Source organism: Euleptes europaea, chromosome 5, assembly GCF_029931775.1.
Source record: "Euleptes europaea isolate rEulEur1 chromosome 5, rEulEur1.hap1, whole genome shotgun sequence".
NCBI lineage: Eukaryota > Metazoa > Chordata > Lepidosauria > Squamata > Sphaerodactylidae > Euleptes > Euleptes europaea.
The window spans coordinates 1,848,069-1,865,643 of record NC_079316.1 but is presented as its reverse complement, the minus strand read 5'-3'; the positions used below and the strand labels follow the sequence as shown (position 1 = coordinate 1,865,643).

Genomic DNA, 17,575 nt, shown 5'->3' with positions numbered 1-17,575 from the left:
TGTACGAGAACTGTATATACTTTTTTGGCCCACATTTCCCAAAAAACAGACTGTAGGAGAACTTCTGTGGAGTTTCTGTTGATATCCTTGGAGCAAAAAAATCCATAGACATAAACACTTTTCACATACATACAAAAAAACTCCACTATTTTTTATTGATACGACAGCCTATTTTTTAAAATTAATCATTCACTGTGGGTGGGATCATGGCTCAGTGGTAGAGCATCTCTTTGCAGGGTTGCCAAACTCCAGGTGGGGCCTGGAGATCTGGAATTACAGCTGATCTCCAGATCCCAGAGATCAGTCCCCCTGTAGAAAATGGCTGCTTTGAAGAGTAGACTCTATGACATTATACCCTGCTGAGGTTCCTCGGCTCCTTAAACTTCACCCTCCCCAGGTGTCGCCCAGAGTTGGTATCCCTATCTGCTTGGCATGTAGAAGGTCCCCGAGTTCAATTCCCCAGTATCTCCCATTGAAAGGATCAGAAAGTGGGAGATGGGAAAGGCCTCTGCCTGAGACCCTGGAAAGTCAATGTCAGTATGAATAGACATTGCTGACTTTAAAAGAACAATAGTTTGATTTCCACAGAAGGAAATTTCACTATTCCTTCTTATTCATACCCCCCAGAAGTTTTGAATTGAACTAAAAGGTGCCTGACTAAGGCACTGTGGGTCAAAGAGACCCTACAGAAATTACAGGTCAATCTGGACCCTAAGTGTGATCCAACATACCAGTAATTGCACCCCTATATTATGAGCAATAAGCTTGAATAAAATGTTATTTCTTTACATTAATTCATGGTCCAATACATCCCACTGGTCACTTGTTTGAGACTGTAACATGGTTCTCTTTGGCCACAGCATCAGATCAATGAAGAATTATCCAGAAGCAGAAAAACTATCTAGACATGGCAAGTTCTAGCAACTGGCCTACTCAAAATTGTCCTCAACCTTGTATGTGCAATTGAGCAAGGTGACCATCTGCTTAGACAGATGTCCACACTATTGCTGAGTAGGGCTGCCAACCTCCCGGAAATCTCCTGGAATTACAACAGATCTCCAGATGACAGAGGTCAATCCCCAGGGAGAAAACGGCACCTTCAAAGGGCAAACTGTGTGGCATCATGCCTGCCAAGGTCTTCACACAATGCATAGTTAAATTGGGGAACTCCCTGCCCCAGGATGTGGTGATGGCTGCCAACTTGGAAGGCTTTAAGAGGGGAGTGGACATGTTCATGGAGGAGAGGGCTATCCATGGCTACAAGTCAAAATGGATACTAGTCATGATGCATACCTATTCTATCCAGGATCACAGGAGTATGCTGAATATATTAGGTGCTGTGGAACACAGGCAGAATAAATGCTGCTGCAGTCGTGTTGTTTGGGGGCTTCCTAGAGGCACCTGGTTGGCCATTGTGTGAACAGACTGCTGGACTTGATGGGCCTGGGTCTGATCCAGCAGGGCCTTTCTTATCTTCTTATGTTCCCCTCCCCAAACCCTGCCTTCCCCAGTCTACCCCCAAATCTCCAGGAATTTCTCAACCTGGAGTTGGTAAAAGTTGCTCGACAGTGGAATGGGCTACCTAGGGAGGTGGTGAGCTCCCCCTCTCTGGCGGTCTTTAAGCAGAGGCTGGACAAACACTTGTCAGGGATGCTTTAGGCTGATCCTGCATTAAGCAGGGGGTTGGTCTAGATGGCCTCTATGGCCCAACTCTATGATTCTATGAGCTATGAATCTTATTTCTAAGGTCTTGGTAGCAGCCACACCATCCACAAAATGTTTGAGTCAGGGGGGAAATGCAGCAAAACAAGATTTACCTCTGTAATAGGCAAACTGCAAGAAATCGTAGTGGAGGGGGAGGTAGTTGTCGATGGGGGAGAGACGCCCAGGCCGCGTCGCCAGTTCCCGCACACACTCGTGTTGACACAAAAGGACTTGCATGTAGTGATCTGTGTGGGGGATAGAGAAATACAGAAGCACACACTTCAGTCTGGGATGAAAAGCAAGACATTAGGAACAATCTCATTTTAATTTGCCAGATGCTGAACTCTGTTACAGTGATCCTCTTGGGTCATAACAGCAGCCCTGGGCAAACAGGCAACTGGTCCACCTAGTGCAGCGTCCTGTTTCCAACAGTGGCCAGTCAGAAGAAGCCCTGCACAGCTAGATCGCCCTATTTTGCCAATGTAATCTTCATCGAATCATAGAGTTGGAAAGGACCACCAGGGTCATCTAGTCCAACCCCCTGCACAATGCAGGAAATTCACAACTACCTCCCCACACACACCCCCAGTGACCCCTACTCCATGCCCAGAAGATGGCAAAAAAGCTGAGGAGGTAGCTGCTACCAAAACAACATTTTAAAAAATCTGCACAGCCAATCAGAAGCCTTGCTGGGGGAAAGGCCCATATGGCCCTACCTGCTTTCTAGAAACACTCGGCAGGCAACAGAAAACGTATCGGTGGGTGCCATGGTGCCCATGGGTACCACGCTGGGGACTCCTGCCTTAGAAGATATGTATTTCTACAGGAGAAAAGAATGATTCTTGACAAAAACTGCACCCCCACCCCCAAGCTGGAACGCATTCTGCAAAAGAGACTGCAGGCAGCTGCTTTAGATATGGGAAATAGATGAGGTGCCTTGAGGCTTAGGGTTGAAGGTCAGCTGAAAATGCACAAATCCAGAGTGGCTACATAAACAGAAGGGAACCGACGTCACCCAGAGCTGGCTGCCCTTGCGACATGCATTATTCTCTGGGCGCCTCCAGATAGAAGTCTCTCTAGGCCTCAACGTCATCCATTTCTTTACATACTGATCAAAACGACCGTCCAAACTCTGACGGCTATAATCCCGTTTCCACAGGAGGATGTTTTTCCTTGACTTTTCCTTCTGCCTAGCGGGATCCCCCAGAGGATCTGTCTGCAGCCCTCTACTGTTCTCTCACTACACGCTGTCCCTGAATGACCCCATCAGATCCCATGGCTTTCCAGGCAACTCATGGGGTGATGACAGCCAGTTCTCTCCTCTTGCCCTTCCTCCCACCACACAATCCTGCATCTCCAAAGGCAGGATCCCCTTGATGTCTCATCACTGTCTCCGGGTCACCATTTCTTATCTCCCCACCAGCCTCCCTCTTCCATATCCATGAACAAGGTCACCATTTGCTTTGCAGACTTAGATCACCCGGTTTTGCCAAAACAATAGGACATGGCCCTAAATTTCGTGTGTGTTAAGTGCTGTCAAGTCGCTTCTGACTCATGGGGACCCTATGAATCAAAGTCCTCCAAAATGTCCTATCTTTGACAGCCTTGCTCAGGTCTTGCAAACTGAGTCCATGTCTTCCTTTATACAGCCAATCCATTCTCTTGTTGGGTCTTCCTCTTTTCCTGCTGCCTTCATCTTTTCCTAGCATTATTGAGTCCTGTCTTCTCATAATGGGACCAATGTGCAATAGTGCCATGGGGGGGCATTATCCTATTTATTAGATTGATTTGGCCTATTTTAAATTGTATTTTAAAATGTTTTATTGTTTTTATTATATTTTGGATCATGTAAGCCACACTGAGCCAGACCTTTGGGTCGGGGAGAGCGGGGTAAAAATGCAATAAAATAAATTGAATCATTCTAGCTTCTAGGCCTCAATTTGCACCTGGTAAGACCCCTGCTAGCTGGCTGAATGGTGCCGGGGGAGCCTGCCAAAAGCATTGATGTTTGAGGATACTTGTGAACTTTCAAACTATTGCCCGTCTCCTGATGGCTAGCTGATGGTCTGTGGACACGGACCCTCTTTGCCCTTATTGATGCTGAAAGAACTGTATTACAACACTGGAGAGATAAATGCTCGACTCCCATAAACCAATTGTGCATGGATATATTTTTAGATATCTGGATATATTTCAGATGGATATATTTCAGGAAAAGAGGAAGATCCAACAAGAGATGGATTGACTCAATAAAGGAAGCCACAGCCCTCAGTTTGCAAGACCTGAGCAAGGCTGTCAAAGATAGGACATTTTGGAGGACTTTCATTCATAGGGTCACCATGAGTCGGAAGCGACTTGATGGCACTTCACACACACACACACACACACACACACACACACACACACACACACACACACTTTTAGATCTCTGGAAACCAGTTATAGATTCGTATATGTAGATTCCGCCACCACTGTTGCTATATTTCCTATTTCTTTTCTGTTTAGGGGTTGTAATTATTTCAAAAAAATATTTTTCAAAAAATAAATCATCTGCCCTGCAGGACAGATGTCCTTACTCAGCAGCCCCATGCAACTGTTTTGGTGGCTTGGCCAGGGAACGGGCCCTGGCCTTCGATGGACTTCTCCAAGGTTGAAAGTCACAGTGAAATAGTTGCCAGATTTCTTCACAGGTGGCCTAGAAGAAGACAGGTAGAAGAACCCCTGCATTCGGCGTTCCTTGCCTTTCTGCCTGATGGAGCCGAAAGGGCAAACGCCCTGGCAGAACGCAATCTTTTTTTTTTTAATTGCCTTTAATTCATTAACTATACTTGTAAAATTCATTTTCACCAGTTTATCCCAAAATGCGATGGCCTTTAGCCATGTTTTTTAAACTCTTCCATATCTTTACCATGTAAAGAATCTGTAAGTTTGGCCATCCTCATATACATCCACATTTTCTCTCTCCAGTCCTTAATTGTCCATATCGTCTTTGGGAATTCCCAATAAACAAAAAGCAGGATCTTTTTTTACTTTTACATTAATCAAATTATTAGTTTCGTTTAATATTCATTTCCAAAATCTCTTAATTTTTTTACAAAACCACCATGCATGCATAAAGGTGCCTTTTTCAGTTCCACACTTCCAACATAAAGCCATATCATCTTTCTTCATTTTGCTTAACAGTACCGGGGTTATATACCATCTATAAAACATCTTGTATAAATTTTCTCTTATTTCATTAGTAACTGTAAATTTATATTCCCTCTTCCATAAATTTTCCCATATTTCCAAATCAATATTATAACCTAACTCCTTCATCCATTTCACCATCACTGGTTTTATCTTTTCTTGTTCTAAGTTCACTTCAATTAATAACTTATAAATTCTTCCTATCAATCCTTTGTTTCCCTTATTTAATATAATTTCTAATTTAGATTTATTTTGATTTTTATTTGATTGCTGAACGCAATCTTTCAATTGATGGAAGCATATTTCCACAGACAGACCAGCCGCATCCATTCCTGCCCACCTGAGCTAAGCAGGTGGGCAATTTCATTTACGGACTCCCAATTAAAATTACTTAGAACTCCACCTCACTTCCTGTCTCTTTGTGAGCCAAAACATTGTTCCAGGAGCAGATGCAGGCTCATAACGAAACACGTGTTCCAGCTGTCCTGGGCCTTTCCTGAGCTATGGCAAGTCTGAAATCTGAACTACAACCAAGCAGGAACTCAAACTAATTTCTCATTATTTTCCTCCAGGGGCAATTTGGAGAGCTGACTGTGGGCGTGAAGGTCAGAGTTTCCACTAGTTCTCTAAAAATACTGCAGTGTGTAGAGAATAAAAGCGGCTGGAAATGAGTAACGTTCAGCTGCGCTGCCAAGAGAAGCGCTGCTGAATCTGACATACGGCTGAAGGCCCTTCACTCCAGAATAATCCCTGAACATTACTAGCCTAGTTCCAGGAACTTCCCACTGTATGAGGACCCAGTCTCCCATGCTAGGGGGGCCCAGTCTTCCACCATGGTCAACACCCTGTTCCCTTTGAAAGACCAGTAGAGGGGGGAATGCAACAATACCCCCGGGCATCACATCGACACATGATGTCGCTTCCAGTGTGAAACAGGCAGTGCCATCATTATGTGGTGGCAATGCCCTGAATCATACAGTGTTGCCCTAATGTGTGATGACATCACTTCCAGTCAAGGAGATCATCCTTGTCTCCCAATTTCTCCCTGTATGGTTGGCAACCATGTCCCACGGTGCCCTATGGAGCGATCAGCTATTCCACCTGTGGGATTTAGCCAGTTCTGCTCTCCCCCTACTCCCACCGGCTTCTTTTCTTCAGGCAATGCTTAACCTAGAAGTGCCGGGGTCCCAGCCTGTGTGAAAACAACAGCCTGTGACTTGGGATTCTTCCTCCATTGGCCAAACCACTGGAATTACCTTTAACTAAGACCAACCAAAATGACACAAAACAGCAGGCAAGCTTGCAAGTTCTGAAGAACTCTTCACTGAGCCAGGTGTTAAGAAAAGGAGAGGTGGTAACAACAGCAACAACAGTAACTTGGAATACTATGTACTGGACACCACACCTAAAAAAGGATATTGCAGAGCTTGAGAGGGTGCAGAAAAGAACAACCAAAATAATCAGGGGACTGGGGCAACTGCCCTATGAGAAGCAGTTAAAATGCTCAGGGCTGTTTAGCTTCGAAAGAAGGCGGTTAAGGGGAGACATGAAAGAAGTCCATAAAATTATGCATGGTATGGAAAGGGTGGACAGGGAGAATCTTTTCTCCCTCTCTCGTAATACCAGAATGTGGGGTCATCTGCTGAAGCTGGAGGGTGAGAGATTCAAAACAGATAAAAGGAACACACCAGAAGACAGAGATAGAATTCAACGAGATCTGAACACACTGGAAAAGTGGGCAGATGTGAACAGGATGCAATTCAACAAGGATAAGCATTGAGTTCTACGCCTGGGTGACAGAAATGAGGGACATGCATACTGCATGGGAGATACATTTCTGGGTAGAACTGTGTGTGAACAAGATCTTGAGATATTGTACAGAGGAGAGTGACGAGGATGATCAGGGGCCTGGAGACTCAGCCCTATGAGGAAAGGCTGAGGGAGTTGGGAATGTTCAGTCTGGAGAAGAGGAGGTTGAGGGGGGACACGGTTGCTTTCTTGGAGTATTTGAAGGGCTGTCACTTAGAGGAGGACAGGGAGCTGTTCCTGTTGGCAGCAGAGGATAGGACTCGCAATAATGGGTTTACATTGCAGGAGGAAAGGTACCAGCTGGATATTAGGGGGAAAAAATTACAGTAAGAGTTGTTCAACAGTGGAATGGGCTGCCTAGGGAGGTGGTGAGCTCCCCCTCACTGGCAGTCTTCAAGCAGAGGCTGGACAAGCACTTGTCAGGGATGCTCTAGGTTGATCCTAGAGCCAGCGTGGTGTAGTGGTTAAGAACGGTGGTTTGGAGCGGTGGAGTCTGATCTGGAGAACCAGGTTTGATTCCCCACTCCTCCACATGAGTGGCGGAGGCTAATCTGGTGAACTGGATTTGTTCCCCCACTCCTACACACAAAGCCAGCTGGGTGACCTTGGGCCAGTCACAGCTCTCTCAACCCCACCCAACTCACAGGGTGTCTGTTGTGGGGAGGGGAAGGGAAGGTGATTGTAAGCTGGTTTGAGTCTCCCTTAAGTGGTAGAGAAAGTCGGCATATAAAAACCAACTCTTCTTCATCATCCTGCATTGAGCAGGGGGTTGGACTAGATGACTCTGGTGGTCCCGTCCAGCTCTATGATTCTAAAGAGGTCTTTCCCTCCTCTGCTACTTTGGACCTCCACAGGCTCTACTGCTGAGACTTGGCCAAAGAGGAGGTGTGCGGATCCAGCCCCAGCAGCTAACCTGCCTTCATCCCTTCCACCTTGAGAGTGGGACAGGAGCTAACTGGGCTTGGGAAGGAACAAACTCCGGATGAAAGAGTGGCCGAGAGCCGGTCCTACAGAAGCAGCCTCCTTAGGAAAAGAAATTGCCTCCACCCCCCTCTGCAGCAACCCAGGAGCCAATTGCCAGGGTCGACTGGGCAGGGCACCTGGGTTCTGTGCCCTTCTGCACAAACGCCCTCTGCTAGGTCTATTGCTCTGAGGGGTGATATTTGTTTTCCATAGTAGCAGCAAGAGCAAGATAAATAAACCTCAACCCGCAGACTGCGTCAGGCTTCAACAGCAGCTAAATAAACCTCTGACAGCCAAATGGGCCCTGGTTTATGGCCAGCCTTTCCACTCATGGCCAATCAAGCCATTTATGATATTCTTCATTCTTAACCCTGCTGGGATGAGGGCCAAACTGGGGAGGAAGAGATCCGAGCACTCATGTCTTTCCATGGATTTTCAGGCTCCCATCTTCACAAGCAGTTGAGCGCATGCCAACGCTGGACTGCGTCCTACTCGCCCACTGGGAAAAGGCCTGGAATTTTGAGGAACTTGGCCAAGGAAGTGGGTCTTCAATAGACCATGAAGCTTTCCGATTGACCAAGTGTGGAGGGAAGATATAGTCCAGGGCAAAGGCCATGCGCAATGGAGTCCAGGGACAGAGAGACTAGGGGTTGTAAGTAGTTATCCTGGGCTGGCTGGGGCCATAGGCAGTTATCCTGGAGACCTAATATGAGCATGGACAGCTGATGGGCAGTAGATCCAGCATGGAAAAAAGGAAATCCAGCATGGTGTAGTGGTTAAGAGTGGTGGTTTGGAGAGGTGGATTCTGATCTGGAGAACTGGCTTTGATTCCCCACTCCTACACACAAAGCCAGCTGGGTGACCTTGGGCTAGTCACACTCTCTCAGCCTCACCTACCTCACAGGGTGTCTCTTGTAGGGTGGGGAAGGAAAGGTGATTGTAAGCCGGTTTGATTCTTCCTTAGTTGGTAGAGAAAGTCAGCATATAAAAACCAACTCTTCTTCTTCTATATCAGAAATTGAAAGGTGTCTCCTCCTCCTCCTCTCCTTCTTCTTCTCAACGAGTGATTAAAATGTGGAATATACTGCCAGAGGATGTAGTGATGGTCACAAGCCTAGACACCTTTAAAAGGCCATTGGTGCCAGCACGGTGTGGTGGTTAAGAGCAGTGCATTCTAATCTGGAATGGGCATTAAAATGGCAAATGGACATTAAAATGGCAAAAAAAAATATTCAATGTGAGCAAGTGTAAAGGGATGTATATGGGGCAAAAAATCCCAAGTTCACATATACACTGATGGGATATGTGCTGGCAGCGAGAGACCAAGAAAGGGATCTTGGGGTGGTAGTGGATTGCTCAATGAAGATGTCAACCCAGTGTGCGGCTGCTGTAAAAAAGGCAAATTCCATGCTGGCCATAATTAGACGAGGAATAGAGAATAAAACTGCTGATATCATACTGCCCTTGTACAAATCTATGGTGAGACCACACTTGGAATACTGTGTACAGTTTTGGTCACCACACCTAAAAAAGGATATTACAGAGCTTGAGAAGGTACAGAAAAGAGCAACCAAAACGATCAGGGGACCAGAGCAATTGCCCTATGAGGAATTGTTAAAATGCTTACGGCTGTCCCTTCCCCCACTTTTTTGCATGTGTTGCTGGGACCCAGGCATCAGACCCTGTTGAGTTCCCTTCTAGCCTAGGCAGGTGTGGAAGGGGATGCTCATGGAGAGAAAAGCCCTATGCCTCGTCCACCAGGGAGCTTACCTGCAATCGCTTCATAGAGGGTGACTTTATAGTCCAGGTATTCATACTCTTCGAATCGCTGAGGGCCTTCACACAAGATCCGGCAGTCCAGGTCAGCGGTGCTGTACCCATCCAGAGCCCGCTCCAGGAAACGGATTGCCAGGTGGTATTCCTCTAGGTCGTAATGCCTCACTCCAGCAAGATAATCCTCCTGCAAAACCCAGAATGCGTACAGATTAGGTGAGGTGCTGTCATTGTGGGAGAACACCGCAAGGTCGAACAGTGAGGAGTGCCACAGTTCTGAGCTGCATGTCCATGCCACGGAGGGCACACAACTCAGCCTTGTGACACACACTCTGTCTGCATAGAATCCCTGGTGAAATCCTTGGGGCCCAGGACAGCAGATGCCACTTGGGGTTGGCTTCTGGCATCTTGACACGGCACACTTCCTATGTATCTTTCATGCTTCACACTTCCCAGAGTGCAACTAAGCATCTCCTGCAGCCATCACCAAGTTAAACGTCTGTTCACCAAAGCTACTGGTATCTGTCATTCTTTTGATTCCAAGAGAAGGGAGGATTTGTTACTTAACTAGCAAATCCTTTCCCCTTTTTCTGATTGGGCAGCCCACTTTCATTCTCTGAGCAAACTCCTTCCAGGGATGATGTTTCTGATGTAACTTTAGCCGGCTTCACAGAAGCTACTTATGTTTTAATTGTTGTGTTTAAATTCCTCTGAACAGTTACAGTTTCTTAACAGAGTGTCCTTTATTCTTTCTTTGATTTTATTCTTTAGTAGTTTAATGCTGAAAATTTATGCCCAGAATCTCTCTCTCTCTCTCTCTCTCTCTCTCTCTTTCTTTCTTTCTCCCTCTCCCCTGTCTGTCTGTCCGTCTCTATGATTTTTACCCTGACCTTTCTCCAAGAAGCTCAGAATGGCCTACATGGGTATGCCTTCTTCCCTAAACGCAAAATCAGGAGATACCCTTTGCATTTCCAAATCAGGGATGCCCAAAAGACTACACGAATGCCAGAACAAAAATAAAAATAAAATAAAAATCCTAATGCACTTGGAGGAAGGCTCTTCTCCAGGGGAATGACTTAAAACTCTTGCACATATCAGGTGAGTTTTTGTGTTGCTCATTCTCCAGAAGAGTTTGCAATCTGCTCATGAGCATCTTAACTTTGCTCCCGCTCCTCCCATTCTTGTCATGCACAAACCCTTCCAGAGACAATGCTTACCATGTGTGGCTGGGCTTCTCGGTCAACCAGATCAACTTTTCCTGCCATGGTCTTGTAATTTTCAAGGTCCTGTTGTACCTCCATGTGCTCCGGGTTTGCCAGAAAGAAGGTGTGGGCGGCATCTGCTGCCTTATCCAGCTGGTTTAACTAGAAGCAAGAAATCAGGAACACCGGTCAGGAGCACAAAGTGAACGGGTGCATCCACACCACAGCAAAACCCACAGTTTGCACCATTGGATTCCTATATGTTAGTAGGGTTCCCAACTGCCTGCTAATAGTGGGCTATCACCCGTCGATTAATGCCATTGCCTGCTGATACTCAGGTGGAAACCCTAGAGTTTTGGGGCAAGTGTCAGGCTGCTATCTCGGTTTCGTTATTGCCTCTGTCTCTGTGCTGTATTGTCTGCCCCCCAAGGTCGCATACCTAGGCCTGGGAACTCAGCTCCTGGGAAACTGTATTCATGCGTGTAATCTCCCGCCTTGCCTGCCTTATAATATCTCCCAGCTAGTGAGCCTCTCAGAGCTGTCATTTTATTCGTTTGCACTGTATGCCTATTTGATCAGTAAAAACCATCTGTTTGGACTCTATATGTCTTTGTGGTGATTTCTGGTTCTGTGGGCCAAGGGCTGACATTATGACAGCTCTCTCTCATCTTCACCGTTCTCCTAGCCAGGCTGGAGCCCAGGGGGGTTCGCCTGCCACTTGGATGGGAGCTGTGCAGCTCTCCAGGTGATCTACTACCCTGGAGCCCTTCTCAGAGGATCCTACTCTGTTACAAGACTTAATCGCTGAACTTTTCCGGACGACCCGAGAGGTTTGCCGCTTGAGGGGACTGGTACAGGCGCAGTGGCAATCTCTTACAGGACGTCTCTGGATGTTAACATCAGAGGATACTGATGCTCGTTTAGATCTTCAGGACTTGGATCAATTACTGGACGATGCCCGATTGGCGACTGAGGATTTACAAATATTAACTGGACTTTTGGATAATCTTATTTCTCGACAAACTCTTTCTACCATGGCGGGAGCCCCGCCGGAGGGTTTTTCCCTGATCCCGGATGCGGCCAGCTGCCAGGCTGAGGCCAAGCGAGTCGCTATTAGCACCGCTCTTCTCCTTGTGGAATGTACAAAGGACACCCCGGTAGCCACCTTGGCTCAAGTTTTGACCCCGACGTTTGGAGCCGAGGCATCCGCACTGGCGGTTCGAGTACAACCTCTGCTGGGCGGGGAACCTGACCCCATACTCTTGCTCCTCGAGACAGAACTTCTGCCGCGCATTACGGCAGAGGCTGCCCTAAGACTTGAGAACGCCAAAGTTCTTGCGGATCAGCAAGCCGCCGAAGCGGCTAGGGTCGCAAGAGAGAGAGAGGCGGCGGAAGCAGCCAGGGCGGCTGCAGCAAGGATTAGGAATCAGGCGAACGTGGACACGCGCCCCAAGGACTATGTACTGGGACTATCAGGTCTAACTTTTTCCCCGGCGTTTGTCCCGTCGCGTGCGACCCAACGCGCACGCCGTTTGGCTGACCGACGTCGAGACTCAGATGAGTCTGAAGACGAGGATTTATATGGGGATAGCTCTCAATGGGCCACGAGCTTCCGAACCAGTAAGCCTCATCTTACTGGTGGCCCAAGTGAGGAGGTTCATCTTTTACGAGCCCAGAATCGGGAGCTCTCCGACCGTGTTGACCAACTCCAGGAAGTAATGGAACTTATGCTTCAAGAGAACAGGCAATTACAACACACCCTGATAGCTCAGAGACAGCCCGTTCCGATACCGGGTCAGGGGGTACCCGTACAACCACCCGCTAATGTGCCTGCTCCACCCTTACCTCCTGGAGCTCCTGTTGCTCCTCCGCCCGGACCACCCGTGCAACCACCTGCTAATGTGCCCGCTCCACCCTTGCCTCCTGGAGCTCCTGTTGCTCCTCCGCCCGGACCACCCGTGCAACCGGGTCAACCCGCGCCCGGCCCTTGGAAGCAACTCAAATTGAGGACTACGTATGACGGATCTCTTGAGACTTTGCCTTGTTTCTTGCATCAAGTGGACAGTTATATGCGAGAACAAGGTCAACTTTTCCCCACGGAAGATAGCCGGGTGCGATACGTTGCTTCCCTCCTGACAGGCAAAGCGGCTGACTGGATGGTCCTCCAGTTTGACACCCGCTCTCGTGCGATTCGTTCCCTCAACAACTTCATGACTGCCCTGAGAAGGAGGTTTGAGGACCCCTTCCTGGGGGAAAGAGCCAAAACGGAACTCTTACAATTAAAACAAGGCTCTGCTACAGTTCGGGAATTTGCCGATGAATTTCAGCGACTGGCAAGTAAAATTGTAGGTTGGCCCGAGACCACCCTAATCCATCATTTCAGGGAAGCCTTGCATCCTGACATTCTGAACTGGTCGTACATGCGGGGCGATCCCGATACCCTCGAAGGCTGGATCCTATTAGCCGAGGAAGTGGAAAGCCGCCGCCGCTTTATTTCTCTCGTCCGTCAAAAACACAAGGAGAAAGGCACCCAAAAGCCTCAACCCAAGGCACCACTGCTCGTCCCACGAAATCCCCCACGTCCGCTCCAGGAACGTGAAGCCCGATTTCAGAGGGGTGCCTGTCTTACATGCGGAGAAATGGGCCACTTTGCAGCCGTTTGCCCACGCCGCCAGGAATTATTTCGTCCCAGCACGACAACCCGCGCCCGAGGTCGTCCACCACGCAGAGGTACCGCGGCCACCCGCAGCGCAGCTCCGGGAAGGCCCACACCCTCTGCACTCCATGCCGGGGACCCAGCCTCCCTGCCTGCTTCCAACGACCCCGCCGGGTCTCGGATTACAAGTGCCCCATTGGGGGACGGCTTTCCCTCTTCGGATGAGGAAAACCCTTGGATTTCTCCAGCCTTAAACCTGGAATCTCCCCTCGACTTGTCAAAAAACGGCTCCGGTCTGTGGTGAATGGAGCATCTCCACAGACCTCTCAGGATCTTCCTATCAAACCGAATGCTCCTACCAAAATCAAAGAAGTGGACTCCACCGTCTACGTGGATGCAGTTTTACAACAACTTAACGGAGGTCCGCAAATCCCCGTCAAAGCACTAATTGACTCCGGTTGCTGTCGCACTCTCATAAGTGAAGCCACGTTTGCTGCACTCAGAGCCGACTCAGAGGCTTTACCCGCCCCCGTCCAATTTGCTCAAATGGACGGGAGCCAATTCCAGGGGGGTCCAGTTGATCACCGCACCATAGGGGTGGCAATGGGAATTGGTTCCCACTGGGAACAAATAGACTTCACTATAGCCCCTATCCGATTTGAAGTGGTCTTGGGAATTAACTGGATTAAAGGACATAGTCCCAGTATTGATTGGGAAACAAACACTATCTCTTTCACTAGTCCCACCTGCGACCAGCATCGGCAAAACTTTGCTCTGCCATTTCCGCCCGTTCCAGCATTAACCTCTACTGCCCCAGTACCACCAGCTCTACCCGCTGTATACCGGGACTTTGAAGATGTCTTCGACCTTAGGGAATGTGATGCCTTACCCCCCCACCGGGCCTCAGACTGTGCGATTGAAGTAGTGAAGGACTGCACATTAACCAAAAGTAAGATTTACCCTATGAGCGCTTCCGAGCGCACTGTCCTCCGGGACTTTTTGGACAAAAACCTCGCCAGAGGGTTCATTCGCCCTTCGAATGCCCCAAACTCGCCCCCCGCGTTTTTCGTACGGAAAAAAGAAGGCGACCTTCGCCTATGCATTGACTTCAGAAAGCTCAATGCGGTTACCCAGACCAACGCCTATCCTATCCCATTAATATCGGATATTTTGGGACAATTACAGGAAGGCCGTGTGTTCTCTAAATTAGACTTGGTGGAAGCCTACTACCGAGTCCGTATCCGCGAAGGAGATGAACACCTCACTGCCTTCTCTAGCTGTTTCGGAATGTATGAATTCCTTGTAATGCCATTCGGATTAAAAGGGGCCCCGGGGGTCTTCATGCAACTCATCAATGAAATCCTACATGACCTTCTATATCGTGGGGTGGTGGTCTACTTAGATGACATTCTCATTTATTCGAAAACTATGGACGAGCATGTGACTCTGGTCAGAGAAGTTCTACAACGCCTGCGTAACCATCAACTGTTCGCTAAACTAGCTAAGTGTGAATTTCACCAAAGCAAACTCACGTTTTTGGGATACATCATCTCCCACCAAGGTCTTCGCATGGACCCCGCCAAAGTCCAAGCCGTTCTCGATTGGACTCCCCCCACCAACCGTAAGCAGGTACAGCAATTTCTGGGATTTGCAAACTTCTATCGGGGATTCATCCCTAACTTCGCCCAAGTGGCTCTACCCATTACGGACCTGCTGAAAACTAAGGGAAAAGTAAGCTCGGCTGCCTTGCCCTCCGCAAAAATCCTATGGACTGAGCAATGCCAAGCCGCCTTTCTGGCCCTCAAACGCCTCTTCACTTCGGAGCCGGTGCTACGGCACCCAGACCCAAATCGAATGTTCATTGTGCAAGTCGATGCTTCCGATGTAGCCATGGGAGGGGCTCTCCTCCAGCAAGGACCGGACGGTCTTCTTCACCCTTGCGCTTACTTTTCAAAAAAATTTGCGCACGCTCAATTAAACTGGCCCATCTGGGAGAAAGAGGCCTCTGCTGTTCATCATGCACTGACTTTATGGCGGCAATTCTTAGAAGGGTCTAAAGTACCCTTTGAAGTTTGGACCGATCACAAAAATCTAGCTGCCCTCACGGGGTCCCATAAGCTATCGGCGAAACAACAACGGTGGGCGGAGTTCTTTGCTCAGTTCCGTTTCACCCTGAAGCACGTCCCTGGGAAGCAGAACGTTCTCGCGGATGCCCTCTCCCGTTTACCACAATATCCGGTAAAACTCGAAAGACCCACCAACTCTCTGTTCACCCCTATACAACGTGGGGCCCTACCTATGCTGGCTGTGCAAACCCGATCCCAGCATCAGCACACCTTCCCTAACTCGCAAGCTCCGCCAGCCCAACCGGCTGCCCAGCCGCCACCGCAACAGACCGGAGTTCCCGCCCCTCCTACCCCTCCGACCGCTCAGCCGCCTGCAGTCTGCGCGCCGCCGCACGTAAGCACTAGCCCTATAACTGTTTCTCAGATCTCCATGACCGACGGGGGGGCTCCCTCCAAAATCCCCATCTCCGAATCCTTTTTAACTGTCCTTCGGGACCAGTGCCTTTTAGAACGTTCCGCTCATACCCTACCTCCTGGTGTTTTGGAACAAGGGGGGTCCTGGTACAAAGACTCAAAATTGTATGTACCCAAAACTCTCCGGAAAGACGTTTTACATTTAGCTCATGGAGCCAAAACAGCTGGGCACTTTGGGTTTCTGAAGACCCTTCACTTGTTGCGCAGACAGTTCTGGTGGGGGGGAATGCGTTCCGACATTGACTCCTTCATCCGCAGCTGTCCCGTTTGTGCCGCTGCGAAACGATCGCAGGGCAAACCCCCGGGACTGCTACAACCTCTTGAAACGCCCAGCAGACCTTGGGAAGTGATTGCTATGGACTTCATGACTGATCTCCCTCTCAGTGGGGGTAAAACTGTGTTGTGGGTTGTTACTGATTTGTTTTCTAAGCAAATACATTTGATTCCATGCGCAGGGATCCCCTCTGCTCAGAAACTGGCCCGCCTCTTCGTGACGCATATCTTTCGTTTACATTCGTTTCCGCGTAAAATAATTTGTGACCGCGGCAGTGGTTTCGTTTCTAAGTTTTGGAAAGCTTTCCTCAAGTTGGTGGGGGTGGAACAGGGATTGTCTAGTGCATACCATCCTCAAACTGATGGTCAAACTGAACGTGTCAATGCTGTACTTGAATGTTATTTGCGTTGTTATGTTAACTACCATCAGGATAACTGGGTGGAACTGTTACCTTTAGCAGAATATGCCTACAATAATGCCATGCATCAATCCACAGGTTTTAGCCCGTTTTTTGCTGTGTATGGACAAGATTTCAATCCCATCGCTCCTACAGATGATGTAGAGGGGGAGGGGAACCCCGACATTGCCTCCTGGGCACACGCCCTCCGTACCACTTGGCCCTGGCTCGTTAGCAACCTCGACCGAGCCAAACGTAAATACAAAGCGCAAGCTGACAAACATCGCTCCCCCGGGGGTGATCTGCAAGTGGGTGCTTTGGTTTACCTTTCCACCAAAAATCTCCGTTCCACCCAACCGTGCCATAAGCTCAGCGCCAAATTCATTGGCCCTTTCCCCATTACTCGGGTCATAAACCCTGTCACAGTGGAACTGGCTCTCCCCAAATCCTTGAGGCGTGTGCATCCTGTTTTCCACATAAGCCTCCTCAAACCCCATGTTGCTTCTCCGCGGTGGCATCCGGACCCACCGCCTGCGCAACCCATCATGGTGGGGGGGGAAGAACACTTCGAAGTCTCCAAGATCCTTGACTCCCGTATTCACCATGGCAATCTGCAATATCTAGTTCGTTGGAAACATTTCCCCCCTGCCTATGACGAATGGGTGCGCGCACGGGATGTCTCCGCCCCCGACCTCGTCGACGCCTTTCACATTGCTTACCCGAACAGGCCAGCCCCCTTGCGAACTGGGAGGGGGCCTTGAGGGGAGCAGAATGTCAGGCTGCTATCTCGGTTTCGTTATTGCCTCTGTCTCTGTGCTGTATTGTCTGCCCCCCAAGGTCGCATACCTAGGCCTGGGAACTCAGCTCCTGGGAAACTGTATTCATGCGTGTAATCTCCCGCCTTGCCTGCCTTATAATATCTCCCAGCTAGTGAGCCTCTCAGAGCTGTCATTTTATTCGTTTGCACTGTATGCCTATTTGATCAGTAAAAACCATCTGTTTGGACTCTATATGTCTTTGTGGTGATTTCTGGTTCTGTGGGCCAAGGGCTGACAGCAAGTGCTAAAG

At 48.8% G+C, this 17,575-nt stretch overlaps 1 protein-coding gene across 1 annotated transcript in view; it reads right to left on the bottom strand.

The window, feature by feature from the left end:
- P3H2 (prolyl 3-hydroxylase 2) overlaps window positions 1–17,575 on the bottom strand; it is a 122,084-nt gene that overhangs the window by 30,356 nt on the left and 74,153 nt on the right. Inside the window, exons 2-4 of the mRNA XM_056849884.1 lie at window positions 10,656–10,802; window positions 9,436–9,625; window positions 1,818–1,949 (exon numbers count right to left, since the gene is read on the bottom strand). Coding sequence (XP_056705862.1) covers window positions 1,818–1,949; window positions 9,436–9,625; window positions 10,656–10,802 — 469 coding nt within the window. The remainder of the gene's footprint in view (window positions 1–1,817; window positions 1,950–9,435; window positions 9,626–10,655; window positions 10,803–17,575) is intronic.